The sequence below is a fragment of the Antechinus flavipes genome, chromosome 2 (assembly GCF_016432865.1).
Source record: "Antechinus flavipes isolate AdamAnt ecotype Samford, QLD, Australia chromosome 2, AdamAnt_v2, whole genome shotgun sequence".
NCBI lineage: Eukaryota > Metazoa > Chordata > Mammalia > Dasyuromorphia > Dasyuridae > Antechinus > Antechinus flavipes.
Window position 1 is genome coordinate 451,728,301 of NC_067399.1, and position 27,671 is coordinate 451,755,971.

Here is a 27,671-nt window from a genome sequence, read left to right on the forward strand (position 1 = left end):
TGCGGGACCTCTGGTGACAGGGGAAGTGGGGCTCCAAGGCCCTTTCTCTGCTCAGTGGTGGAAGTCAAACACAAATCCCAGCCCCCCCAGCCCGTCCCCACGAGCTGGAGGCACGGGGACTCACACCCAGGAGGAAGGCCGGCGGACTCCCCATTAATCCCAGCTGCCCTTGCGCATCCCACCCCCACTCCCTGCCATCTCTCGCACCCTTTCCAAGTGGGGTTGCTCCTTCTCACACACCCCGATGCACACTGCCGGCTCCCCGTCCCCTTTTAGGCTGTCACTGCCCCTCACAATAACCTCTGGAGCATTCTCTGTCCCGTTGTGCCGGGCCGCGGTCCTCGCAGCCTGGTGCCCTCTGCCCCGGGACAAGCTCAGCACGGCAGGGGTCAGGCTGCCATTCCCGCCCAGATCCCAGTGATTTCCCCGGTATCAGAATCCCCCAAAGCAGACCCTCCCCCAGAGAGGGAGCCTCGGCCTGCCTCCCCTTCTCTAACTCAGGAAACATGCACAAGAGCCGGGAGGATTTGTACTGAAATGACTTTAATATCTCATGTTGCAGCAAAATTAAAAATATACAAAAAGTTTGTGGCGTACAAAAAAGTCTCAGTACAGAAAGCCCGGCCTGGGGGTCCCCGGCTTCCCCGCCTGAGCCCCGGGGAAGGCAGAGGAAGGAGAAGTGGCACCAACAATATTGAAGTACATGGAGGGAGACTGAAAGAAGGGGTGCAACGGAACGGGGGGGAGAAGAGGGGGCGAGGGAGCTGACAGAACCCTGAGCCCAAGCTGCTGGGGCCTAAGCTGAGGGAAGGAGTCCGGAGTGGGGCATCCTGTCAGTCAGCAGCCAGGCGGGGACTGGGGATGGGGAGGAAGGAAGAGGGATGAGTTGGAACTTGAACCGTGTCTGAATTTGGAATCCCGTCTGAAATGGGGGCGCATCTGGAATCAGATTTTCATATGGCCCCTGACCCCAAGACTGGTGAACTCTGCAAAGGGCAAGAGCTTAGAAAATGCCGACACTTAATTCGATTCAGTCTGAGACGGGACAAGCTCACGGGTCTGAGGAAACCTCAAAGCACTGACTGCTCTGGGAGCCGAGGCAGCTCGTGGCTGACGGGCCGGGGAGGCTGCCCTCTCCCACACTGGCTCTGGGCCTTCAGAGCAGGGGGAGCTGAGGCCGAGCCCTGCCCTGCCCCCACTTATTGCAGGTGCCTGCAGCCCCGTGATTATGCATAGAAATGTGCCTTCTCAGGGAAGGCCCCAGCTCGGGAGGGTCCCCGCTGGCCCTCAAGGCCTTCCTGGAGAGGGGGCTGAGTCTCGGCTCCTCACTCCATCCCAGCTCCGGGCAGTCCTATTCTCAGGCTCCATTCTGGATTTGGGAGGTTAGATTCTTCCATTTACCTCTGATTCCCCATTTCTTCTTTCCTTGGGTAACCCCCTTTGCAGAACCAGATTCACCATACACACTCACCCCCCCTCCCACCATAGAATCTTCCGAGCCTTTCCCTCCCACTCACTCCTCCACCTGCACCCCCCATCCCCACCCATCAGGGCCCTCTCAAGAGGGCTGGCCCACTGGTGAAGAGAGTGCGCCCCAAATGCAGCCTGCAGTTCGAGGTCCTTTCGGAACCGATCCTCCCTTCCCCACAAGCATGTTCTTGGGCCTTAAAGCACTTTAGCCACAGGTTGGTGCTGTCTCTCATCCCCAAGTGGGGGGGAAGCATAGAAAGGGCAAGAGAAGGGGCCGAGTCCTTGGACTTGCTCTCTACATATTCTTGGGGGAAGACTCTGACTTAATCCCTTCCTTGAACCCCAAGAGCAGTATGGATTTAGGTGGCAGTCCCCAACAGGGAGAGCATCCTGGGATCTGGCCTCATTGGGCACTGAATGTGACTCTAGCCCTTTAACAATGGTTGTCCCTGAAAAGCCAGGGGGCTCTGGTGGTCCAGGCTGGGGGAATGGTGACTGTCAGGGGGGGCCTGTCAGGAGTTTCTCCTGGGGCCCCCAAATGCAGGACTGGAGATGAGGTTAGGCCTATTATTGGAAGGATGGGGAGGGGGTAGTCCAGAAGGATGGCTGCCAAGTCCCATCAAACCCAGCAGCCCAACAGAGAGGAGAAACAGAAACAGAACCTCAATTAGCAGAAGACAACAAACTCCTTCACCCAGACCCGTTAGCTCCCAGCTGAAAGCCTCTAGGCTCTGACGATTTCTGCATGGCTCTCGCCTTCCAGCCCTCAAGATGAGAAACTAGTAATTGGAGCAACGCAGAACAGGCAGAGCTCTAAGCTCTAGAGCTGGCTTGGTGCTAAAGTCCAGTTGGGAATGGTTTCTGGCTCCAAAGCCAGGAGTTTTATTCCAGGTGGATTCTGGCTCAAGCCCCTGTCTCTGTGCCATCCTGGAAGCGAAATGCTCTCTCATTCAGCATCTCAGCCTCACTCACTTGGGAGAAGACAAGTAGCAGATTCCAAGTCCTCCCCAGCCCGAGGTCTTCGGGAAGCAGCTCTACCTTCCCTTCCTGGTCACTGGACCATTTCTTTAGGCACCTGATAGAGATGTCACCGTAGGGAAGCGGGGACTGGGTTTTCCAGCCCCTCCTAGTCCCACTTATCAGGGGAAGAACCTGGGAAGAGGGACAGCAGCAAGCTTCTTCTGTACATCTGTACTTCAGAAGCCTGCTCCATGAGACCCCCACTTCCCCAATGAGCTTGGAGGGGACCTAGCTTTCAGAGCTCTGGGGCTTCAGGATAAAGAAGAGAAGCAGGGTTTGAGCTGACCTCTGAGAGTCCTTATTCTTCAGATTGTGAGAACGATGAATTCAGATGGGCAGAAAGACAAGAGCACTCAAAGGATGTCCACAATACGGGAAGAGGAGAGAAGTTTCCCAGGTCATCTGTTTTTTTTTTCCTCCAGTTTGCAGACCTCTTCCTTCTTCCTCCTTTAACAGATTCCTTGCCCTTTCATCTCCAAGTTATAGATCTCTTGCTCTTGGCCCAGGAATAGATCTGCCTACTCCAACAGGATCTCCTTGGCCTGGGGCTATCCCAAGCTTCCTGCGGGGATCTGGCTCTTCTAGCTGACCTAGTACCAGCCACAAAGCAGTGAACAATAGAGAAAGGCCTCCACTGACCTCTAGAAAGCCAGCCTGACCAGCTAGCCTATCAGTGTATCTGGCAGCAGGATGTGGGTATGAAAGGTAATGGAAGGTGTGATATTTTGGGCTAGAGAGTAAGAACAAAGGACTCGGCTAGTTCAGGAGGGTTGTCTGTTCCCAGGAGGTAGTCGATTGATACAGGGTACCAATAACGACCTGGGACCATTTGATGGGGATGGGTTCTGTGCTGCAGTGGGAGGGAGTGGGGAGGACATGGTAACAAGGCACATGGTACAGTCAGTGCATTGGGTGCATGATGGATGTAGAGAGTGTAGACCAAACCTAATAGGACACCATGATTGGTGCACATGGTGGTGGTGTATGTGTGTGTGTGAGTGAGACCAAGAAATTGAGTGAGATAAGGAAGAACAAAGAGACAGAGAGAAGGAGATTGCATGTCCTGGGGGAGCGGGGTGGAGACGAGTCCGAGTAACCTGCACAGTGTGAGAACGGTTGGCCCCAGAGGGTCGGCAGTGTCAGGGAGTACAACATAGAATTCACTCACATGGGACCAGGCACTTTTCATGCTCACTGTTAATGATGACCTGGTAGCAAGCAGGAGAATTAGAGGAAGCTTGGGCTTAATCTGACCCTCTCACAGAATCACAGCCTTGGATGGGACCTTCAGGATGATCTTATTCGACTTCCTTTTACAGGGGAAACTGAGACTCAAAGAGGGGAACATGATGAGTCAGTAGCATAACCAGATATTTTGTTTGTGTACTTTGTAAAGCATTTTCTGTTCCCTAACCAAAACCCAAAGGGCAGGAACTGATGTCTCTTCCAGTATTGAGGGACCACAAAGAAGCAACAGAGAAGAAAGGGGTGGAGGTGAGATAGCAAAACCTCCTTTCTTCATTCCACCAACAAGGCTCCTTTGGTGGTCTGACAGAACAGTAGTGGAAAGAACAGGTCCCTCTTTTGCCTCTGCTACTATTATTCCCTTGATAACTTTAGTCAAGTCCCTTCTATCTCTAAGTCCCCGTTTCTTTACCTTTAAAATGAGGGGTTGGGTTAAATGATCTAGTTCCCTTCTGGCTTCTTCTGTGAATTCAGGGATCTGGACTCTGCCCTTCCATAGCAGTGTGATTTTGGGCAAATCACTTCCTCTCTGAGCCTCATTTTCTTGATTTGTAAAGAGAACAGTCTCTAAGGCCTCTCCCAGATATAACATTCTGTGATTCTATGACTTAGAGTCACCTAAGAAATCAAAGAGGGACCAAGGAAGATCCCAGGAAGGAAGAATATGGAAGGGAAGGACAAAGACATCCAAGGGCCAGGCAGGGAACAGAAAGATCAGCTGAGGTAGATCATGTCACAGGAAGGAAGACAAAAGGACACCATAGATACCCCTGGGGGAGACCTGGGTAGTCAGAACTAGAGTTTGGTCAAAAGCTCCCACCGCTGAAGACTAATCTCTCCCAGACCCATTTCTATCTCTAGCCCCCGGAACGGGCTAATGCCCGAGCTTAAAAACAATCACACAATGTGCCCCAGACTGTGAATCAGGAAGCCGGATTTCGTTCTTGACTCTGCCATTCACCAACTGTTTCACTTTGAGGTTCAGCCTCAATTCCTTCGGCACTAAAATGAGAATTTGGCTCAGGTGATCTTCAAGGTCCCTCCCAACTCTGAATGCTACAGACCTGATCTTGAATTCAGCTCCTGATGCTTGCTAGCTGTCTAAGCTTAGACAAATCCTTTTATCACCTTCAGCCTCACTTTCCTTTTCTGTAAAATAGGGTTAGGATTACATGACCTCCAAGGACCCTTCAAGTTCTGAATTCTGTGAGCCTGGAAAACTGAGACTTCCAAATTGGCTTGAAAACATTCTGGGCACAAAGCAAGGAGAGCCCTAAATCCTGATAGCTTAGATGCTTCAGGGACCTAAAACATCTATTTTTCTTCAATGCTGCCCCTAGATCTTGGGCATCTTGAATTCCTTTCCATAATCTGGTGCTGGAAAGAGAGCTCACTGGAGGTGAAGTCTTTGGGAGCTGAACTCTATAGGGAAAGGGAAGGAAGAAACCTCTTCCCCATTCTTTCGTAAAGAACTCTAGGAAGTCCCAGACTCCCATAATTTTTCAGGTTCGTGTCCAAGATCCTTAGAAAAAGGGAAGCCTGTATTCCAACATTGTATCTGACATTCACTAGCTAAGTGACCTTGGACAAACCTCAGTCTCTCTGAATCTTAAATTTTCTCTCCTACAAAATGGAGATCCAGGTCAGGGGAACCAGAAAACTACAGAAAAACAGCTGAGAAATGGACGTACCTATCTTTGCAGCAAGCCTGGCAAAGTTTAAGTCCCGGTAACCTGGTCTCAGCCCCTTCGTTCAGCCACATACTGTTTAGACCACTATCCTGGGACTCTTCCAGGGGTGGATGTGGAATGGGAGGAGAGATGGAGAAGCAGCTAAGTATGTTGGCATGAGGGGACTATACATGATTTCACTCTGTGGGGATATCTGTGAAAAAATGTAATGTGTGCTCAATGTGGGGATTATGTATGTATATATAAATGCATGATATCTGTGTGTATACTTGTGTGCACATTGGGAGTTTCTTTGCACTCTAAGTCCTGCCCTTTTTTCAATCCTCCCCCCTCCCCCCTTTAATAGAGACAGTGGCCACCTGAGGATGGGCTCAAGGTTTAGGGGAAAGAACTGGAGGCTGGGTATCAATAAACCCGGGTTCTATTCCTCCTCTGGAACTAACTTACTGTATAAGCTTCGGCAATTTACTTCCCATTCCAGGGCCTCAGTTTCCTCATCTGTAAAATAAAATGGTTGTACTAATCTTTAACCCTACCATCCCCAATCCCAACTCAACCTGGTGCCTTGAGGCAACAACATGGCCTTTAAAGGGGACCTCATTCTCAATTCCCACTCCCATCAAGCTCAGTTCATATTTTAGTCATCTGGACTATCTTATCTCTCTCTTCAGTCCCATTTTAGAAGCTGGGCCAGGAATATACCATCTGGACTCTGGAGTTGCTTAGGGAGAACAGGATGTCTTAACCTTGCCCCCAAGGGCAATTCTTTTTCCTTCCCATGGAATACCCTGAGGTTGCCCCAAATCTGACTCCCTCTGTCCAAAAGCCTTGGGAGATAACTATTGGACCCTGGGCTCCATCTGTCCCAACGTCAAAGGAGTCATTTCCCAAGTACCTCAGGGCAGGGGCTACAGCTGTGCGCCTGGCTGAGAACCAGAAATTCCTGTCATTTCCCCAAAGCTCGAGTTTCCCATCTGAAATAGTTGACAGAATTTATATCCTTCATCATTTGTTTTTCAAATTCCCAATAATTTAAAAATCATATTTTCCCATTTTGATGGCAAAGAAGTCACAAAGTGATCAGGAACTTAGAGCCTTCTGTGAACCTTAAACTCTAGAATCTTTAGAAGGTTCCTCAAATATGGATTCTTTACCCTAAGACCCCTCAATAAGAACAAGGTCAAGACTTCAGCAACAGATTCTGGAAGGAAAAACTACAATGCTAAACAGATCTCACAGACACACTGTCCCTAGAGCTCTACTACAGACAGGCATCTAGAACCTGCATAGCAGAATCTAGAACAAAAAAGTGTGTAGACTCAGAACGTTTCCCAGACAGTATTCCAGAAATTCCCTTATGCCCTGGCATATGGAGAGCATTATAGTAGATGTTGGACATATTGGATGCTGGAGCCGAAGACTTACATTCAAATTCCAAGTCAATAGGGCAGGTAACCTCCTTTCTTTGGGCTTCATTTCCCTTGCCTACAAAATGAGGGGGTTGACTAGATGAATCTTCTAATTGCTATGATCCCAAAGCCATAACTTTTCCAAATCTAGGAGTTTGGTCTTGGAAATTTGGCCTTTGAACAACTCCAAAACTAAACCCTTCATCCTGGCCGGTCCCCTCAACTTCAGGAGTTCAGCTCAGCCCAGACGCCGTATGGTGTCTGGAAGTTCAAGATGCCATATGGTACCACATCCAGATCTCAGGTCCCACAGAATTCAAAGGCTGTCACAGCTGGACAGAACCTTAAGGATCATCTGATCAAACCCTCTCATTTCGTAGCAAAAAAACCTGGTACCCAGAGAGGGGACATGACTCGTCCAACAGCTCAGCCAAGCCAAGATCTGACCCTAGATTCTCCGTCATTCATCTAGACCGCACTGCCTAGGTCCTTTAGGTATCCACAGTATCCCACAGAGAGTTGCATTTCAGCTAATGGAACCCACAGCCTGCCTTCGTTCATCAGAGGTGATGGCATTGGTGGTGGGCGGGAAATGCCGTATGGAAGAGAAGACTCTGGGCCTGGTGGGGAAGTTTAGCACCAGTTAGTTCCCTGGATCCCAGGGAGTTTGATGGACTGGGTATGGGCGTTACATGGGCCAGAGCAGGGGACAGTGCATTAGTGCCAATGAAGTCACCCAAAAAATTGCGAAGGAGAGAGGAGAAGGATTTCCATTGGCTGGGGTCGTTATGTTCCCCTCCCTGCCACCCTTAGTCCAAGAGATCCACCCGCCCTTAGACCAACGGCCCTTGAAAACCCTAAGCTCAACACTGACTGGTTTAGGGGAGTGGAGCCGCCATACCCCTTATCCCCCCACCCTGATGGTTGTGGAGTAGCCTACACTGTGGTCTCATACTCCAGTAGCTCCCGGGAGGCCCCCATGCTTCGGTATTGCAAGCGGGGGGTAGCTGGGGATGAATACTCAAGCGCCAGAATGGTCTTACGGAGCCGGCGGTCTATAAAGTGGGCATCCCATGCCGGATACTTTTTTCGGGGCAGGTCTATTCGAATCACAGGCCCCTCTGTCCGGGGAGTGCGGGCCACTGGTGTGGCCGGGAGGCTGGGCCGGACCTGGAACACAGCTGGCACCCCACTGTCCCGGTCTCCAGGGACCCCATCCCGCTCTCCACCTGTAGTCCGGGGCAAGGACCGTGGCGGACTGGTAACTGCATCGGCAGGGGGGCCAGAAGGGCCAGTGCCCACGGCCTCAGGAAAGATGCCCCCGGGAGCCTGGGGACCAAACATGGGCCCGTTGGGGTGCAGGAGGCAGTAATAGACAAGCATGAAAAAGATGCCCAGGGCATAGCTGGCGGCCACCACGCACACCATGATTAAGGCGCTGAAGTCGGTGGGGAAGTTGTGGTTGTAGTACCAGAAGCCAGTCAGGGCCACGTTCTCCACCAGGACAATGCAGTAGTAGATGGACATCCGGCAGCGGCTGCGGCCCTCCTTGACGTTGAACCAGCAGAAGATGTAGATGATCCCCACCACCATGTTGTAGATGATCTCCTCCCACTTGGACATGCAGAAGTCTGTCTCCCCCTGGATGACCCAGAAGGTCATGACGCACCAGTGGGCGACAATGAAGATGCCAAAGTAGAGCCGGAAGACGCTGGCAAAGAGGGCAAAGGCCAGGGCCCGCGCGGCGATGGTGAAGAGGTGCCAGAGGATCTGGACCACGGCCCCCTTGTAGGACATGGCACGCTTGTCGTCCCGGGAGTCCCGGAGCACCTTCTGATAAGAAGCAATGATCCAGGCCAGAGACACCAAGGAGGCTGAGGCGGAGAGACCTGTGGAGACAGGGGCCAGAGGTGGGAGGGGCGGGGGAAGGGGCCGGGGTTAAGGATAGGGCAAGGTCTCCGAAGGGAGGGAGGAGGGAGGTGGTGAGAGGGAGGGAGGAGGGCTCAGTGTTAGGGGCAGGGTCTCTGAGAGGAGAGAGAAGGACAGGAGGCAGGTGGTAGGGGTTGGGGTGGGGATAAGGGTCAGGGTTAGGGTCTCTGAGAGCAGTTAGGGTAAGAGGTCATAGAACCCTAGATTTGGAGCTAAAAGGTCACTAGTCCAAACTATTCATTTTATAGATGGGAAAACTAAAGTCAAACTGGGATTCAAACCCAGGCTCTTTTCTCTTAGTCCTTTCTCTCACACCTCCTTCTCCTCCCCTTACCTCAGGACACCTTCATCCTGAGAGCAGAGTGGAATTCCTGTAGGGAAACTCCTACGGATATGATGAGATTCTCAAGGACTGAGGAACAGAGAAATGGATGGATGGGCTGGTGCAGGAGGAGAGGGGAGTTTTGAGAGTGAAGAGAGGGGCATGAGGCAGGACCTGAGGTAGCCGGGATCAGGGCGAGGTAGCTCTGGATCTCCGAGATTAGAAGCACATGGGAAACTAGAAGAAGGCGTTGGTGGCTGTTGATGGGACAGGAGAAAAGAGAGGGGAGGAAACTAAGAGAATGAAGAACAGCAAAGGATAAAGACAGAGATGAGAGAAGAGTGAGGGGAGGGAAGGAGATGGGTAGGAGCCAGTCAAAAGTTGTGCAGAAAATAAGAGCTAGAACAGAGAGAGGCCTGGATGATCCAGTAAACTGGAGGGCAGGAGGGACACTTCAATCCGGCCTGGGATCACTTAAACTGACTCCAAGCGGGTGATTTTGCTCCTGGGCCACAGGGCTTTGCACGGATTAGGACAGGAGCCATGCAGTCCTTTCATCCAGAGGATCCCAAGGGCCCCTCTGGCAGGTCTAGGGCATGGGCAGAGGAGAAAGAGAAAAAGACAGAGGGGTGAACATCAAGGAGAGGGAGGTCCTTGGCCAGATCTCAGAAGAATGACCAGGCGCCCTGACCTACCTTGAGGTGTTCAGCCACAAATCCCTGTCACCACTGATGCTAAGGAGTCTCCCAAGCCAAGGGGTCTCCCAGAGAAGGACTGGGAGGAACAAAGGAGCTTGGGATGAGGGGCTGGGAAGGAAGAGGAGTCAGGAACTAAAAGGTGAGGGAGTGGTAAGGGATGGGGAGAAGGACCCCTCAGGTGAGGGATGGGTGGTGAGGAGGCTGAGGGAAACCCAGGGTGAGAGTGGCTGGGAGAGGAAAACTGCAGGGTGAGGGGTGGGACAAGATTCCCCCTCTGGGAGGGGTTGGGAACCCCCAGAGGGATGTCAGTGGTAAGAGGAGGTCTTAGGGTAAGGAGCTGGGGGCTCAGGACAGGGTGCAAAGGAGGAAGATGGGGGAGGGAGGCCTTAGGCCCTCACCCTGCAGGGCCTCGATGTGTCCCTGGAGGACCATGATGCTGAGCTGTAGCACAAGTTGTGGGGCGCTCTTCAGGAAGGCCTCCAGTAGGCGCAGCATACTGATGTCGGCGCTCTCGAACATCATGCGCCAGTAAAAGTGGCGCCTCAGTTGTTCCCCATGCCAGCGGCTCTGCAGACCCAGGTACATGGCCCGGAGGTACCTGGGGAAGATGGGACAGTGGGCAGGTGTGTGTGTCTGGGGGGTGGAGAAAGGGACAGGAGCTGCCTACCAGCCCCCAGCCATGGCTAAGGCTGGGGATTTCCTCCTAGCCAGGTGGAAAGGCAAGGAGTAGGAGATAACTCCCAGAAGACATTCCCTGGAGAGAGGGATGGGGACCTTAGTAATAACAGCTCTCTTTGGAGTTCTTTTTGGTTTACAAAGCACTGTCCTCAATACTCCTAGGAACCAAGGATGATTTTTCCCTTTTTACAGGAGAGGAAACTGAGTCTCAGAGAAAGATTTAGAATCTTGCCTTAATCACTGCTAGTATCAGAGTTAGGCTCCAAACCCACACCTTGTGACTAAATCCAGTACTCTTCTTGTCACATTATGAAGATTTTAAAGTTAATCTAGTTCAGCATTTCTTAACCATGTTTGTATCATGGATTTGTCTTCAAAAGATTATGGGCGCCTTTTCAGGATAATAATGTTTGCTCCCTACATTCATCATGGAAATAAATGCTAAATTTCAGTTAGAAGTTAATGAAAATAAAGAGGCAAAAATCTTCCCATCCAAGTTCAAGCACCTTGAGGTAATCCACAAACCTCTTAAGCTGTTTTACAGACCAAGAAACTGAGGCCCAGAGAAATGAATTCCTTTGCCTATGGTCCCATGGCTAGCCAGATCAAAACTTCCTCTGGGATCTCATTCAGCTCTCCTGAAGCCATGCCTGGTGCTCTTCCCATCACAGTGCGCTCCACTTCTTGGCTTCAATCTAGGACCACAGCTCAATGCTGACTCAGAAGCGCATCAGGTTGGGGGAGCAGAAGGAGCAGTTTAAGTAGGAGATATTGAGGAAGCTGGGACTGGCCCAGTATTCTCTGGAGAGCATCCAGGCTCCCTCCCCCACATCCTCCGTCTCCACCCCACCCCCACCCCGCACTGAGGGTCCCTCAGGCCTCACCTTCGGCAGCCTTGGGGGCTTCCAGGCCTGCCACCAGGGACCCTGGGCCAAGCGGTCATTATTTACAAGAAGCCGACCCAGCCTGGCAGCCTTTGTCACCCTCCCCTCTTCCTTACTCCCTGCAGCTCCAGGCTCCTACAGGAAGAAGAGAGCAGCTGGTCCTACTGTGAACAAGGCCTGGGGAGGAGGAAGGAGGGGCTGGAGAAGAAGGGAGGGGGGTCCCAATGGAAGGCCCAGAGTGCCATCTGTTTGCCTGGCTTCAGTCAGGGTGAGGATCGAAGGAGGGCCTGGGACCAGCTCCCAGACCCACCAGCATCGATCACCTCCTGACAAGCCGCCTCTGCCCCCACCCACCTGCTCTGCCTCCTGTCTTCATTCAAGCCAGTCCTAGACACAGTAAAATAATCATATGAACAATGATTCCCCTTTCTATAGCACATTAAGGCTTACAGACCACTCAGAGCACCCCAGTGAGCCAGCGCAGAGCAAGTGTTCTCACCCCCATATAATGGAAGAAGAACTGAGGCCCAGAGAAGTGCAGAACGTGCAGGGCAAAGCAAAGATTTGAACCCAACAAACAAAAGATTCCTTCTCCTCCCCCTTCCCTTCCTTCCCGTTTCTGTCTTTCCCTCTCTCTGTCTCTGTCTCTCTCTGTGTCTTTCCCTCTATCTCTCTTTCTCTTCTCTGTCTCTTCTTCTTTCCCTCTCTTCTCTTTCTCCTCTTTCTGTCTCTGCCTTTGCCCCTCTCTCCTTCTCTCTCTGTCTCTCTGTGTCTTTCCCTCTCTCTTTCTCTTCTCTGTCTCTTCTTCTTTCCCTCTCTTCTCTCTCTCCTCTTTCTGTCTCTGCCTTTGCCCCTCTCTCCTTCCTCTCTCTCTGTCTCTCTTTCTGTGTCTTTTCCTCTGTCTCTCTTTCTCTTCTCTGTCTCTTCTTCTTTCCCTCTCTTTCTCTCCTCTTTCTGTCTCTGCCTTTGCCCCTCTCTCTTTCCTCTCTCTGTCTCTGTCTCTCTCTCTCTCTGTGTCTTTTCCTCTGTCTCTCTTTCTCTTCTCTGTCTCTTCTTCTTTCCCTCTCTTTCTCTCCTCTTTCTGTCTCTGCCTTTGCCCCTCTCTCCTTCCTCTTTCTGTCTCTGTCTCTCTCTCTGTGTGTCTTTCCCTCTGTCTCTCTTTCTCTTCTCTGTCTCTTCTTCTTTCCCTCTCTTCTCTCTCTCCTCTTTCTGTCTTTGCCTTTGCCCCTCTCTTTTTCTTCTCTCTCTTCTTTTTTTCTCTCTCTCTCACCCTCCCTTTCCATCTCTCTTCTCTCTGTCTTCCTGTCTTTTTCTCCCCAGCCCAAGAAGTGAGCTACAGTTGTTCATTTTGTCACTAACTCCCAGCTCCCAGCTGGATCCCTCCTTCAAGACCCCACCCTCTAAAGAAGAAAGCCCCTTCTATATGATTAGAAGAGAAAAAAGATATGGGTCCCCCCTCCCCCTTTCCCTTTTACTGACCAGCTAATCTCACCCAAGCAAGAGACTGAAATGTCTGCCAACAGAAAAAATCAAAGGATGGAAGAGCCCAGCGTTTTGGGTTTGCACTCCATGTGTGGGGCTTTGTGGGGGAGTGTGCCATCTGTCTGAACTGTCATTCTATATCTAGGAGGTCCTCTTGGAATGCAGGGTTTGAGGCTTCTGTAACTAACTCTGTATGGAGCCAGTACATTTTGGACCTTCAGAAAGGAGAAATAGTTCACACTTTTTGATAGATCTTTTGGGTTTGTGACACTCTTTCCCCATAACAACCCTGTGTAGGGATAGTGGGGATGAGGGTGGGAATTGGGGAAGGCAAGTGGTATTGTACCAATTCCCTGAACAAGTGAGGAGACAAAAGCTCAGAGAGATGCTAGTCTTGCCCAAGATGATACACTGTGAATTAGGGACAGATGGATTATAAATAGCCTCTATTTCTGTAGGGCTTTCTAATTTACAAAGTGCTTCTCTTAAAACAAGCCTATGAGAGAGGCAGAAAAGGATTATTACCTCCTTTTACAACAGAGGAAAAAAGCTCAGGCTTAACAGGTTCAAAGCTAAACAGAGATAGAACTAAAATTCAGTCCTCCACATTCCCAGTTCTTGTCCTATTACATTACATTACTATGCTCTACTTCCTACATTTTTTATATAACTTTTTACATTTACATAATTCCTACATTTCCTACATTTCTCCCCTAGCTGAGGGAGGTCTATTAATTTTGAACACCTCTTGGCCTCTCAGGGAGGAAGGGAAAGCTAAAAAATTTTAAGATCTCTGATTTCTTTGGAACTCTCACCATCACAGAATCATAATAGAAAACATCCATAGCCACCATCATGACCACTTTGTTTGGGGCTAGATTGGATGATGAATTCCTCAAATTCAGAGCAGAGCAAGTTTCCCTGGGTTCAATTTAGAGCTCTGGGTAGGAGGGAGCATTTTGGCGAATCTCAGTTGCTCTGGAACTCTGCAAAAAAAGCTGAAGGAGATTCACCAGCCTTGGGGCAGTGGATAGAGCTGGGTCTGGAGTCAGAAAGACCAGGGTTCAATTCTGGTCTTAAACACTTGCTAGCTGTGTGACCCTGGGCAAGTTACTTACCTTCTCTCTGATTCAGTTTCCTCAACTCTAAAATGAGTATGATAATAGAACCTATCTCATAGGATTGTTGTGAGGATCAAATGAGATATTTAGCATAGTGCTTGATATTCAAGTGCTACATAAATGTTCAATATTGTTACCCTGTTTGACTCCTAGCTACAGTATTTACTATCTGTGTGACAATGGACAAGTGACTGAAACACTTTGAACCTCAGTATCCTCCTTTATGAAACAGCGATGTGAATACTTGTATTACCTGGTCCTTGGGGATGCTGTGGAGAGGAAGATGCTTTAAAAATGAAAAGCGCAATGACAATGTGAATTTTGATGGTGTTGCCGATTATTCTCTAGAGACATGAGGCTCAATGGCACAGATCCCTGAAGCAGGGTCTCAAACACAGGTTCAAGGCTGGCCTTCTTTCCACTCTATGCCAGGCTTCTCTTTATCATCATCATCATCATCATCATCATCATCATCGAGAGAAGGCGGCAGGATTCAGTTGGGGCATGAAGGAAAAGGGTTCTCTGAGCAAATGGGAGTCTCTCAGTACGAGGTCCTGACTTTACAATCCCTGTCCCATCAAAGCCCCCACCCCATTCTGTATTAGGTCAGTCTGTAGGCCTGAGCTCGGCTGTTCTTCCTTCCACCCCCTTCCAACTGTGGGTCCCTCTGTTTGGGTGTCTCTCACATCCTTGGTTTCTCCATCTGTCAGTCTCTGGGAGATTCTGCATGTGTCCTTCTCCATGAGGTGTTTCCCCCCCCTTTCCTAACTCATCCTAACAGATTCAGGCTAAAAATTCTTCTCCTAGAAGGTCCTAATTCTCTCTCCAGAAAACATCCTAGCGATGCCAAAACTGTGCAAACATGAGAAAATGACTGTTGCAAGCCTGTCCTGTGGAACAGAGAGGAGCGGGAGCCAATATAGTTGGAAGTAAAGAATTTAAAGCTATGGGCCAAATGAACGGCAGCCCCTCAGCTTCTGGGTCAGAGAGCAGAAAGGTAGGAGTGAGCTGGAAGGAACCTTGTCATTTTTTAGCTATTTTCAGGTCTGACTTCCCCCTACTTGAGGTTTGTTTGACAAAGACACTGAAGTGGTTTGCCATTTCCTTTTGCAGCTCATTTTACAGATGAGGAAACTGAGGCAGAGTTAAGTGACTTGCCCAAGGTCACACCACTAGGAAGTATCTGAAATCACATTTGAATTCAGGCAGATGAGTCTTTCCAATTCTGGCCCCAGTACTCTGTGCTTTATAGTGCCCTCTAATTGCCTGGATCATTATGTAGCCTGGGTCATCTAGTAGCCTGGATCATCTCTTTTAAGTGTCTCAACTGATGTGCCCTATAAAATTCAGGAGCTAGACTAAGTGATCACTAGGTCCCAAGTTCTGAGTTTCCTGCATCCCCAAGTCTTCTGTTTTCTGCCTAGGGAAAAAAATACTGGTTTGCTCTCACCTCTGGTTCTAATCATATCACATTTTAACTGTATTGCATTGTATTTTTCTGTAGTTTTATGATTCTTAGTCAGGCTCTGATATGAAACTTTCTCTCAATACCTCCAAAAAGGATAAGCTAGTTCCTTCTTCTGGAGTTTGCCACAAATCTATCTCCAGAAGGGTGGATCAGAAGGTCAGTGTCTAAAGCCCACTGCTTTTCTTCTTGGAGAAATGGCCCATAGAATAAGCTTATTCCCCACATCATGATTGTCCTTCTGGGATCCCATGTCAAACCTTCCCTCTCTTGCTCCCAAACAAACATATTCAGAGTTCCTTTGCATGTGTTTAGAAGAATACTGCTGTGGAGTCCTAAGGAATCAATAAGGAGGATAAGATTGTTTTTGAGTGGAGAATAAGGTGAATTAGAGACTTCCTGGCACATCTGTCCTCTCAACTGTTGCTACAAGCATTAGAATTTCTCCTTGCAGTATGAGACACTACATACTTCTACTCAAAGCCTCTAGGATCTTCTAATCCTGGCTGGGGGAGGGACTACATTCTCTCTCCTCCACCCCTATCTCCTATACCCCCCCCTTTTTTTTCTTTTTTCTTTTTTTTTTTTTTGCTGAGGCAATTGGGTTAGGTGATTTGCCCAGGTCACACAGCTAGGAAGTATTAAATGTCTGAGGTCAAATTTGAACTCAGGTCCTCCTGACTTCAGGGCTGGTGCTCTATCCACTGCCACCTAGCTGCTCCTACTGCTCCTTTTAAGAGCCTAGATTCCTCATTTACATTACTATGATGATGTAAATCAAGTAAGCCTTTCTTGCTTTCTTGGAGTTCATGTTTCTGATATTGGCAGTAGAACAAGACATCAGTGTCAGCAAATAACTTAATTGTAATCACTTATCTCTTGACTCACTAGATACCCATCTTGGTAGGTGAAAAGGAAACAGAGCTGTTAACTAATCATCTTTGTGCCAGTGGCAATCAGCATGAAATATGCCATCAAATCAACTTTTTAAAACGAATTCTTTTTTTTTTTTTTAATTGCAGTGTGAAAAGAGCAGGTTGAAATCACAGAGGAACTTACTTGAGTTATAGCATCTAATGACTTATTTTAACTTATTCTCACTAATGAGTTACTAAACTCAGTTGTTTCTAAATGGCTGAAAACCTGGAAATTTGTCAGTTTCCTCTAAAATTTGAGTGCCCAAGGGGAAAAATTCCTGATTATCTCACTCTCCTGACATCCTGAGGAGAGAGGACTGGCCACAATTCTTTGTATTAGAGTGAGACCAGAATTTGAGCTGGGAGTGGCAGTGTGTTGAATAATAGTATAAAAGCACTGGGATTGGCAATGAAAGACTTGGATGTGAATGTTGGCTCTGCTATTTTATGAGCTATGTGACATTAGGCAAGTCACAAACCTTATTTGAGCCACAGCTTCCTTTTCTGCAAAATGGTGTTGATGGTGGGGATAGGAAAGAGACTAGATAATAAAAGTTGGCATTTATATTGCAAAAGACTATATACATCATCTAATTTGATCCTCACAAAAACCCTATAAGTTAGATACCACAGACATTATGATTTCAATTTTACAGATAAGAAAATTGAGCTTCTTTCACATTATGTGACTTGCCCATCATTGTATATAGTTACCTCCATAGCTCTAGCACGATTCTAAGTTCTCCCTCCTAGACTTGCTATACACTCTCAGCCAAGTCTCTTTCCCTGTCTGGGTCTTCATTTCCATCTGTTAACTTCAATTCTACTAGACGAAGCTCGATAAAGTCAGCTCCATGGGTTTTATTTAAACATCACACACATCCTTCCTCCCAAGTAATCAGCACGGAATTTGGACACAACAGTCACTTAATATTTTGTTGGATAAAATCAATTTCATAAACATTTACTAAGTGCTTACTATTTGCAGGCCCGGTATTTGGTACTAGAAATACAAAAACCTAACTCTCAAGGAATTCATAGCCTAATAATATGGAAAAAGCATATTGCAAATTACAAAGTATTTGAGTTTAAAGGAGGCCGGCCACTCGTCAATTTAACCCTTTGGAGCTCAGAAAAAAATCACTGGTGTTTTGCAATGAAAATATCCTTGATCTAGGATTCTGGAGACCTGGGTTCTAGTCCCAATTTGCCACTGATTTGATGTATGATTCTGAGTACATCACTTCATTTTTCTTTTTAATCAGAAAATAGAACTAATGAATCAAGAAGCATTATTAAGCACCTACTATATACTGGATGTTGTGTTATGTACTGGGAATACAAAAAGAAATAGGAATCCTAAATGGGTTCTAAGATTCCTTCCAATTCTGTCATTCTTTAAGTCTATAATCTCAGCAAATCTTAGTATATATTTTTAAAGGTTACATGCCCAAGCCTTATCTTGCCGTCCCCTAACTCCCAAACTCTACCCTTCACTTACATCAGGATGCCATGGGCTGAAAATCAGGAAACTCAGGTTCTATTTCTGCTATTGACCATGTGATCTTTGCCAACTCATTCTCCCTCGCTTGAACCTGGGTTTCACCACATACAAAATGAGGGTGTCAGACTAGGTGTCCTGGAGTGTAAGATTACTTTTGGCAATAGTCTTTTATCTTGTGGGTAAGTAGAAAGAGAACTAGATTTGGAATCCAAAGACTCAGGTTCTAGTCCTGGTCCTGCCATATACTAGCTCTGTGATCATGGTCACACTATCATGGCAGGACTGTTATTATTATCTTATTTTATGGACTATTTGTGCCTGACCTGTGGTAGAACCTTCCAAAATCGTATTGGTATGATCAGCCACAATCATACATACAGTACCTTGATTCCAACATAGTGATATCATTTTGGTTCCTTTTAAGAATGAAAGACAATAACTAGCCAATCATGGCAAGATGAAAAGATCGATTTGGTGTTAAGGGACCGAGATTCAAACTCCAACTCTGTTACTTATGCCTCTGTGTTCTTAAGTAAATCACTGGCCTTCTCTGGGTCCAAGTTTTCTCAACAGTAAAATAAGTGGGTAGGCTAGAAATCTCTAAGGTCCCTTTCAGTCCATCTGTAGGCCTCATTTTCCTTTGGTAGCAAAGAAAAATAAATCATGCTTATAATTCTTGTCTTTCAAAGTTGTGGGGAAAATACTATAAAGCTTTCTCTGAAGGTGGGCTCTGTTATTTTCTGCTTCCCCATTTACTACCTTCATCTCTCCTCCTCTTTTCCCCCATCCCCCACAAAAGTTACAGTGCAAAGTAAGGTGTACATGTGTGAATGGAAGTATCCAGAGGGAAGAGTCAGAATTTGGAGGCTCTTCCCAAGAGAGGCCCTTCCCAACAGAGATATTAAGAAGACCTCAACAATGAATCCGGATGTTTTAACAATTTGTGATTTTAAATGCTCTTGATTAGAAATGAGTTTGTCTTTGAATACCAGTGTTCAAACTGAAACTGGATAGCCAACTCTTGGGGAAGCTGTGGAGGGATCCTACAGTGGGGAGAGTTTGGACTAGGGACTTCTTAGGTACCTTTGGACTGGTGAGTAGGGCTCTGTGCCAGGATTCTAAGAATCTGTCTAACCAATATACATGGACCTTTAGCTTCTTTCCCAGACTAGAAACTGTTCTGTTAGAAATTCTTCACTCTCTAGTTCCATTCTTTAGCAATCTTATTATCCAACTTAACACCTAAGCTGTTCATATTCCCTATTCCCACTCTCCCACTGAAGACCTAGTCTCTTGTCCTTAATATAGTCAAGGGCTATATGACACAGTAGATAGAGTGCCAGCATTGGAGTCAGGAAGAATCACCTTCATGAGTTCAAATTTGACCTCAGATACTGCCTAGCTGTGTGACCCTGGGCAAGTCACTTAACTTCTGTTTGCCTCAGTTTCCTCATCTGTAAAATGAGCTGGAGAAAGGAATGGCTAACTAGGATCTTTGCCAGGAAAATTCCAAAGGGAATGAAGTCAGACATAAATGAAAAATGACTCAACAACAACAAAGGATGTCAAAATGACCAATCTTCTACCCTATTACCATCTACCCAGGATTCTAATCCTTTTGCGTGACTCATCCATGGTCATATATCCAGTAATGGCAAAGCTGGGACCAGAATCTAGTTCTCCTGAGCTGACCAGAGTTCTTTGCATTGCACTACAGGGCCATTGGATTTAGAGCTAGAAGAGCACTTAGAGATTATAAATCTTAGAATCTAACACTCTCTTTTTTACAGAAGAGGAAACTCATGTCTAGAGGAAAAGGATCTTGCCTAGGATCCCACAGGTATTAAGAGGCAGAGCTGGGATTTAAATCCAGACTTGATGACTTAAAATACTTTAACGAAGTTCCTACTCATGATCCTGGGAGGTCTCAGAAATTACTAGAAAGAGTCCAAGGATCTAGAGGTCCTTGATAGAATTTATTGCAAAATCCCTTCTTGCTAATGGGCTTAGTAAATTATACTTATTAGGTTAACAGTCCACTCAGGAGAAAGCTGAAGATTAGCAAAAGATAAATCCTCAGCAAGAAGCCCTTCTGTCCTAAAGGTCAGGTATAGAGTTACTGGCTTAATTGGCTTTACATTCCCTAGAGTGGAGGCAGAAGAGAGACTCACAAGCTGAGCATATGGGCGCCTGGATCCACTTCCCAGCTCCGACTCATGCTCCCGTATCAGCCAGAGAAAAAAAGAGAACCCAAGAAACTGAGTGAAGGAGGCTGCCATTTAGGAAGGTGGTGGCCTCTACTCAGGAAGAATGCTTTGAGATTTGCAAAAGAGAATTCCTGAAGGGAACAAAATGTCTTCCAGTTAGAGACCATCTAATTTAACTACCTGATTATCCAGATGAAGAAACTGACATTTGGTGACGAAAAGGTGCTTGTCCCAAATCAAAGAGCAAGGAAGAATGAATTTAGACTTAGGAGATATGAGTTCAAATATTGCTTTGCCACTTGCTATCAATGTGACCTTGGCAAGTAAGTCTTTTTGCCTTTCCTGGTCTCAGCTTATTCCTCTGTAAAAAGATGTGTGCACATCAAATGATCTCCAAGATCCTTATCAGCTTTGAGTTTCATGATTTGAACATCTTAAGTCAGTGGTAAGACAGTGTGACTTTTAATTGCATAATGCTATAATAACAATTATTAATGATAATATAATAATTGTTATTGTATAATGTTTAATTGTAAGGTATGGGTCAGGAGATCCTCCTGGACCTCTGTAGCATCTCTGACCAGGTCAGGTGGGGAATTTTCCAGTCAGAAAATCCTGAAAACGGCAACAATAATAATTGACATTTTTGTAGATTTACAAAGCAGTATCTCCACAATAATCCTGTAAGTGCACTAGTATAGTTAGTTTGGGCAATGGAAAGAATACAAATTTAGAGTTAGAAAATGTGATTTCCATTTCCAACCCTGGTAATTACTATCTGAGTAACCTTCTTACTTAACTTTGCTAAGTCTCAAAAAATGAAAAATTGAATTAGATTATCTCTAAAATGCCTTCCAGCTCTAAGTTCTATGATCCTAGTTTACAGATGAAGGAACTGAGGTTCAAAGAGGTAAACATGACTTGACTAAAGTAAGAAACATGACTGTATTTATGTCAGTACAATTCCACAATAAACTCTTACCCCAACACTCCAGGAGTGGATTCTGTTACTTGCTCAGGACTTTTCTTCATTTAGTTACATCCACAGGTTGGTACTGCCTTGTATATAGCCTGAGGAATTCAGGTTTGCCCAACCAGGAAGGCAATCAAGAATAAGATGGAGGAGGTGGGAATGGAGAGAACAGACAGCTCAACTGTCTTGCCCTAGAACTGATATGAACTACCTGAAGTTAGTCATAGAATTCCAGAATCAGTACAGAATTGGTATAGGGAAAAGACTGCTAGAGGATACTATCTTTGGAATCAGAGACAAGAGCTTGAATCCTGGTTCTTTCATTTACTATCTGTGTGACCTCTACTTCATCTCTAAGGCTTTCAGGGTTCTCATCTATAAAATGAGGGGTATAAAGCTAAAGCTATATTTATCAAGTTCAGCCTCATCAGTTTTTAGAGAAGGAAACTGAGTCTTTTAGAAAAGAAAAGTAAATTAATTAAAGTACTATTGGTTAGTAGAAATGCTAAGGGTAGAACTCAAGCTTCCTGACTTCTGGTTTCCACTTAGGAACAGGAACTTTTAAGTCATATTGTTTGATCCCCTGTGCTACCTAACTTCCTCTATCAACCTCCCAAAACAACCCAATCACTGACTTCCATCTACTTTCTTAGAATCAGTCGCTAAATCTTAGCATGTCAGAGTTGAAAGAACCTTGGAAGAAAAAACACAGAATGCAAAAACTGAAAGATATCTTAGAACAAAGAAGTTTTGAGTTAAATATGAATTATAGAATGCCAGATCTAGAAGAGACCTGAGGAATCCAGTCCAACTTCTTCATTTTACTGAAGACACTGAGACCCAGAAAAAGGTCAGGTATAGAGTTACTGCCTTAATTGGCTTTACATTCCCTAAAGTGGAGGCAGAAGAGAGACTCACAAGTCCTCACTGCTGGTTCTTTTGGAACTCATCCTGATTCTGCCATCAGAGTGGCTATCTCCAGTCTTAACCTTCCATCCACTGTATTATTCTGGTGCTACCTTCTATACAAGATCTTTCCCAAGTCCACCAATTCTTAATGCTCTCCACCTCTTGAGATTGCTTTGTATTTTATGTTCTCACTTATATATGTGTTGTATGCCTTCCTGCCCCCAAATAGAAGGTAAGTCATTGAGGGAAGGGGAGTTTTTTTTCTCTTTGTATCCCCATTGCCTTGTGCAATGTACTTAGGTGCACAGTGCCTAGGTGCTTAATAACTGTTAAACTGAAGCTATCACCTCTGTTCATTTATTCCTATCTCTTTTTGAGGACATTTTTGGATGGTCAAAGAAGGCAAAGAGGTAGCTTATCATAAGGATGTTCTGAAAGGAGTGGAAGGAATGTAGCTTGAGGTTGCTAGTGAGTAAAGGCCAGTTATATAGGACTTAAGCTGATGGACAGAGGGAACTGAGCTTTGGTTACCAAGAATAGGAAATTACCATTTCAGTATCTAAAAATATCTCTCTCCATCTGTCCACTCAGCCAAGGGAAAGATAAATGTAGATTGGTTCCTGAATATAGACTTGATTATTTTTATGTGTCAGGCTAATAATAATAATCATCTTACTTTAAATGGATAGTGATTTTCCCCAGTCTGAGGAAGATCAAGTTCACCAAGTTGCAGTTGACTGGTTCTGTTACAGATGGGGGAAACTGAGGCTTAGAGAGGCATGGTTACCCAGTCAAAATGATATAAAGAGCAGGCAACTGGAACATAAATCAGAAGCCTTGACCCCAAAAGTTCAGTGTTCTATCTTTCAAGCTTTTGTATGATGCTTTATACTTTTCAAAGCATTTTCACCTCCATTATCTCATTTGATCCTCACAAGATCTGTCTGAAGTATGAAGGGTAAAAATGTTAGCTCTGTTTCACAGATTAGGAAACTAAGCCAAAGAAAGGGAAGGAACTAGTCCATAATCATAGCTACTAATGGAGAAAGCACTAACAGAGAACACAGGCCTCCTGGTTTATTTAGTGCTTCTTTCAGCAGAATGATCTGCATTTTCTCTCTCCCAAGCAATGTCAGTACAGGGCACTTAGGATGGCCTGACTCATACCAATAGGATGAGACAGGAGCTTACTTTACTAAGAAGCCTATATGGATTAACTAGGTGACAGGGGAAATATAGGCATCATTAGAGATTCATTCTTTTGAATGAAGATATCTTCTTACAGTATTCTCCAGCTCTTGGTCCTGCTAAAGTGAAATTCTCTCTCAACATGGCTTCCCATTGCCTTTTGAGGGGAACATTCTTCTTTTCTTTTTCTTTCTTTCTTTCTTTCTTTCTTTCTTTCTTTCTTTCTTTCTTTCTTTCTTTCTTTCTTTCTTTCTTTTTTTGCTGAGGCAATTGGAGTTAAGTGACTTGCCCAGGGTCACACAGCCAGGATGGGCTAAGTGAGGGCAGATTTGAACTCAGGTTCTCCTGACTTCAGGGCTTGGGGGAACATTCTTTTAAATCTAACTCAGCTCAAAAGGCTTCCACTAGCAGGGAATGTTTTGGAACAAATTTGTGAAAAACTTCAAGGTTTCCCCTCCCATGGAATCTAAACCGAGCTTCTTCTTTTGTCCTTATTGGATGTGAGAGATGACAAGGTTGGTTCCCAAATTCCCACTGAGGTGGGATAGAAGAATCATTGCCCCAACTCTAATCCTAATCACAGAATATAAAAAGCTGCTCAGAATACAGAACGCTGGAGCTTGAAGGGACCTTAGAACTTAAGAGTACGAGATTTGGAAGAGACCATAGAGATAATGTAGTTCAGTCTCTCTGCTTTGCATGTGGGAAAAGTAAGGCACAGACTGGGGAAGAGATTTGCAAAAGACCTCACAGCTTGAAAAAGGAAAAGTCAGGATTCAAACCAAAGTCTTCTGACTTGACAGTTCTATGCTTTTAACACTACACTACAAAAAAAAGACCCCTAAACGCAACTCAGCCCAAAGGGAAAGAAATATAGTTGGAGAATAGGAAGCCTGCAAAGCCTTCCTGAAATAGTGGGCCTATTTTCTTGGGCCTGCTTTCCTCTTCTAGCATTTCCTTTCCTAGGATTTAAGGTAAGGACAGAAAGGGAAGGAAAGACATAGGGTACTAAAACAAGGCAACAGAATAGAGATGTTAACTGATTATAAATGCTATTTGATTATTGGCTGTTGATTGCAAATCCAGAGAGAGACCTTTTCAGCTAAAAGGACTCATTCCCAATGCTCTCCAGACCAGGAAGTGTGTGTGGGGGGTAGTGTGTTGAGGGGGTGAAGGGAACTAAAGAAATAGCAAGTTCTGCTGCCACCTTTGTTTTTCAAAGCTTTCCCTTTCCAAATGCTTCATCATCCCTATGTCCTTCCCTATTTTTCTCTTCACATTATAAGAACAAACATTACAGATAGCATGATATTGTCAAAAAGGCAATGATCTTAAAATCAGAAGATTTGGATTCAATTCCTCACTGTCATTTACTACGTGTGTGACCATTCACTTAAGACTATAAGACTCAATTTCTCTATCTGTAAAATGAGGGGGTTAGATTAGATTATCTTTGTGAAAATATCTTCTAGCTCTGACATTCAATGAGGCTATGAAAGAGTCTCATGATTTTACTCCTGGCTCTGTCAGGCTTGTTGGGTGACTTTGCACAAGTCACTTATCCTTTCTGAGCCTTAATTTTCTCCTCATTACAAGAGTGTTTGACCCCTAAGAGGAGGAGGGCCCCTAAGCCCTGAGATGATCCTTCCAGTTTGGACACTGTGATTCTCTCACCCTCCCTCCCCCGCCCCCCATCTTGCACTGCCCCATGAAGGCGGGGCCAGAGGGGAGACCTCCTGGGAGGTGAGGGAGAGGAGAGAGGACAGGGTGGGGCTGGGAAATATGGGGAAGGAAACGAATCAATCTAGTCCTTTCTCACCCACCCCCCAAGATTTTTGCCCTCTTCAACCTCCCTTCCCAGACCTTTTTTTCTTTCCTCCAAGCCATCCCATTCCAAATCATCCCATCCCATCTCATCCCATCTCCTCCCATCTCTTCCAATGCCATGCCATCCCATCCCATCCCGCGGAAGCTCCTTATTTTCCTACCTCCAGACCTGACCAAGCTGCAGGACGTGAACTAGTGACTGCAGGAGCCAGACGCAGAGGCGGCAGCAGCGGCGGTGGGGCCGCCGGGCGCCAGATAGAGCGGGAGGGGCGGACACCGCGGGACCCGGGCCGGGACCGCTGTCCTTCGTGCTGAAGGCGGCGCTGGCGCTGACGCTAGCGCTGGTGCTGTCCTTGGTGCTGAAGGCGGTCGCGGCTGCACCTGGGCCAGCTCCGGCAGATGAGTAGTCGTACACAAACCATCGGAAGCTGAGCAGCTGCACCACGAGGGAGGGCAGCAACGCGAAAAGCAGCGTAAGGCCGAACCAGGTGCTCTGGCCCTGGAGGTAATAGTTAGCCGCCAGCCACAGGTCGGTGGCCCCGTCGGAGAAGAAGACTAGCAGCGCGCACAGCGCCCAGCAACAGTCCCACAGGCTGTAGCGGGGCCGCCGTCCCCCCACCGAGAGCAGCCCCGCCCCAGCCCCAGCCCCAGTCCCCAGAACCCCCGGAGGCCCCGAGCCGGCCCGGGCCCCGCCAGCCGCCCCCTCCGGGCCCGGGCCGGCCGCGGCGGCGCCTCCATCCGACTTCGCGGCCATGTTGGCGGAGGAGGAGGCGGGGAGAGACTTCCGGGCGGCCGCGTGGGGAGAGAGGGGGAGGGGGAAGGGGCAGGGGGCGGTGGTGGTTGAGAGGAGGTACTTGCTGATGGCTCCTCTCTTCCTCCTCCTCTTCCTCCTCCTGCTCTCCCGCTCCTCCTCCTCCTCTCCTCCTAAAACGCTTTCCTCCTCCTTCCTCTTCCTTTTCTTATTCTGCCTCCCCTTTCTCCTTTCTCCTCCCCTCTTCAATTATTCACTGGTCCCACTCCGCTCCCTCTTCTCCTAGTTGATGGTGGGACGTGATGGGAGAGGGGAAAGATCAGGGAGGAGTTGGGAAGGGGGTTGCATTCTTGGTCGTTCCTCCTTCCCTCCTTCTGCCGCGCCCCTTTCCCTGTTCCAAGCAGAACTCCAAATCCCTTCATCTTTCATCTCTTCTTCACGGAACCCCTTACCCCCCCTAGTACTACATTCATTCATCTTTTCTGTCTCCCCCTCTCCACTCCACTTCGCCATTCACTTCAGGGGGCCTGATCCTACCCTGGCCTTGTCGGGTGTGGTCGAGACTAGTAGAAGGGAATTGAAGGGGTTTCCCATTGACCGAGGCCCTAATACCTCCAGAATTGGAAAGCTTAAGAAAGAAAAGAATACAGTCATAGAATGTTAGCGCTGGAGGAAACCTTAGAAAATAGAACATAAAATGTGAGAACTGGAAGGGATCTTACAACAGAGAAAAGAGATCATAGCTGTGACAGAACCACCCAGTGTAGTTGAAAGAGAATTGCATTTGTAGTGGTAGGATCTGTGTTTAAATCCTGGCTCTTCTCTCAGTATGACCTTGGTCAAATAATTTCATCTCCCTGAGCCACAAGTTTCTGTTCTGTAAAATGAAGGGATTAAATTAAATGATCTTCCTGCTTTAAATTTATCATCCTATAACTTTAGAATTCTCTAATACTAGGTGCTGGTTTCCAATGGTAAAGAGAGTTTCCTCACTAACAACTCCTTATACAATTAAAATCACAAATCATTAATCCTCTTTCCCAAAATAACTTTAGAATACATTCAAATTGTAAGGACTCTAAATTCGTTTACATTTTTGTAGCAAAGTGTTTTCCTAAAACAACTCTGGTAGATAGTACAAGTACTATTATCTACATTTTATAAATGAGGAAACTGAAGTAGTGAATTCCCCATGGTCATACAACTAGTAAATGTTTGAGGAGGGATTTGAACAGATCCCCTAGTTCCAAGTCTAGAACTTTTCCCATTCCCAGTATCCATTATGTGAACTAGTCCAGGTATTCTTAAATGTTTTAGGTCATGGACCACCCATTGACAAATTTGGTGATGCCTATAGACCACTTTTCAGAATGTTTTAGAATACATTTTAAAATAATAAGATTACAAGAGAAATACAATTTCCAAAATATAAAACAAACCCAGAGCCTTTGAAATCTATTCACAATCTGTTAGTGGTTCATGAACTCCAAGTTAAATGGCCTAGATCTAGTCCAACTAGACTGAGAAAACTGTCTTTCCCTGACTCAGGGATCTCACACTGCCCGCAGGAGGAAAGGCAGGACAATTGCTGTCTTCCCTAGAGTTAGGGGTTAGAATTGCTGATAACACACTCTACTACCATCCCTCAGCACCAGGCATGTTAGAATGTACCCTAAGTCGGTAGATATTGGAGGAATACCCATTTCCTTTTCAGTTTTGGTAGGTAGAAACTTCTCCTTGAACTGTCACCCATATCTCTGATTGGAGGACAGGTTCAATGCTCCCCTTTTCCAAATTCCTACTCACAGCTCAAGACACCATCCTCAAGACACCTTTCTGAGCTTTAAAATAGAGGAGAGACGGTTTCCCTATAGAAAAGTTCCAAGAGAGTCTTGAGCTGCTGGGTGAGGGAGACAGCAGTTCCCAGAGTTCTGTGGCAGTCTCACAGTCAGCAGAAAGCCTCTGCCTGCCTGCCTGCCTG

The 27,671-nt window shown here is 46.6% G+C and overlaps 1 protein-coding gene across 1 annotated transcript; it reads right to left on the reverse strand.

The window, feature by feature from the left end:
- Positions 1 to 526: 526 nt before the first annotated feature.
- On the reverse strand, positions 527 to 26,365 carry XKR7 (XK related 7). The gene is made up of 3 exons (XM_051979451.1): positions 25,101 to 26,365; positions 10,183 to 10,382; positions 527 to 8,724 (listed from the first exon to the last, which is right to left on the reverse strand). Exons 1-3 carry the CDS (start codon positions 25,691 to 25,693, stop codon positions 7,772 to 7,774), a joined length of 1,746 nt encoding a protein of 581 aa, XP_051835411.1. The 5' UTR covers positions 25,694 to 26,365; the 3' UTR covers positions 527 to 7,771.
- Between the last annotated feature and the right edge of the window lie 1,306 nt (positions 26,366 to 27,671).

Bases quoted from the DNA above. Each gene is read 5' to 3' on its own strand.
- XKR7 (XM_051979451.1), bottom strand. From the start codon at position 25,693: ATGGCCGCGAAGTCGGATGGAGGCGCCGCCGCGGCCGGCCCGGGCCCG. The intron at 10,383-25,100 runs GTAGGAAAATAA...CATCTTCCCCAG, and splicing joins CAGCTTGGTCAGGTCTGGAG to GTACCTCCGGGCCATGTACC. The intron at 8,725-10,182 runs GTGAGGGCCTAA...CTGTCTCCACAG, and splicing joins ACACATCGAGGCCCTGCAGG to GTCTCTCCGCCTCAGCCTCC.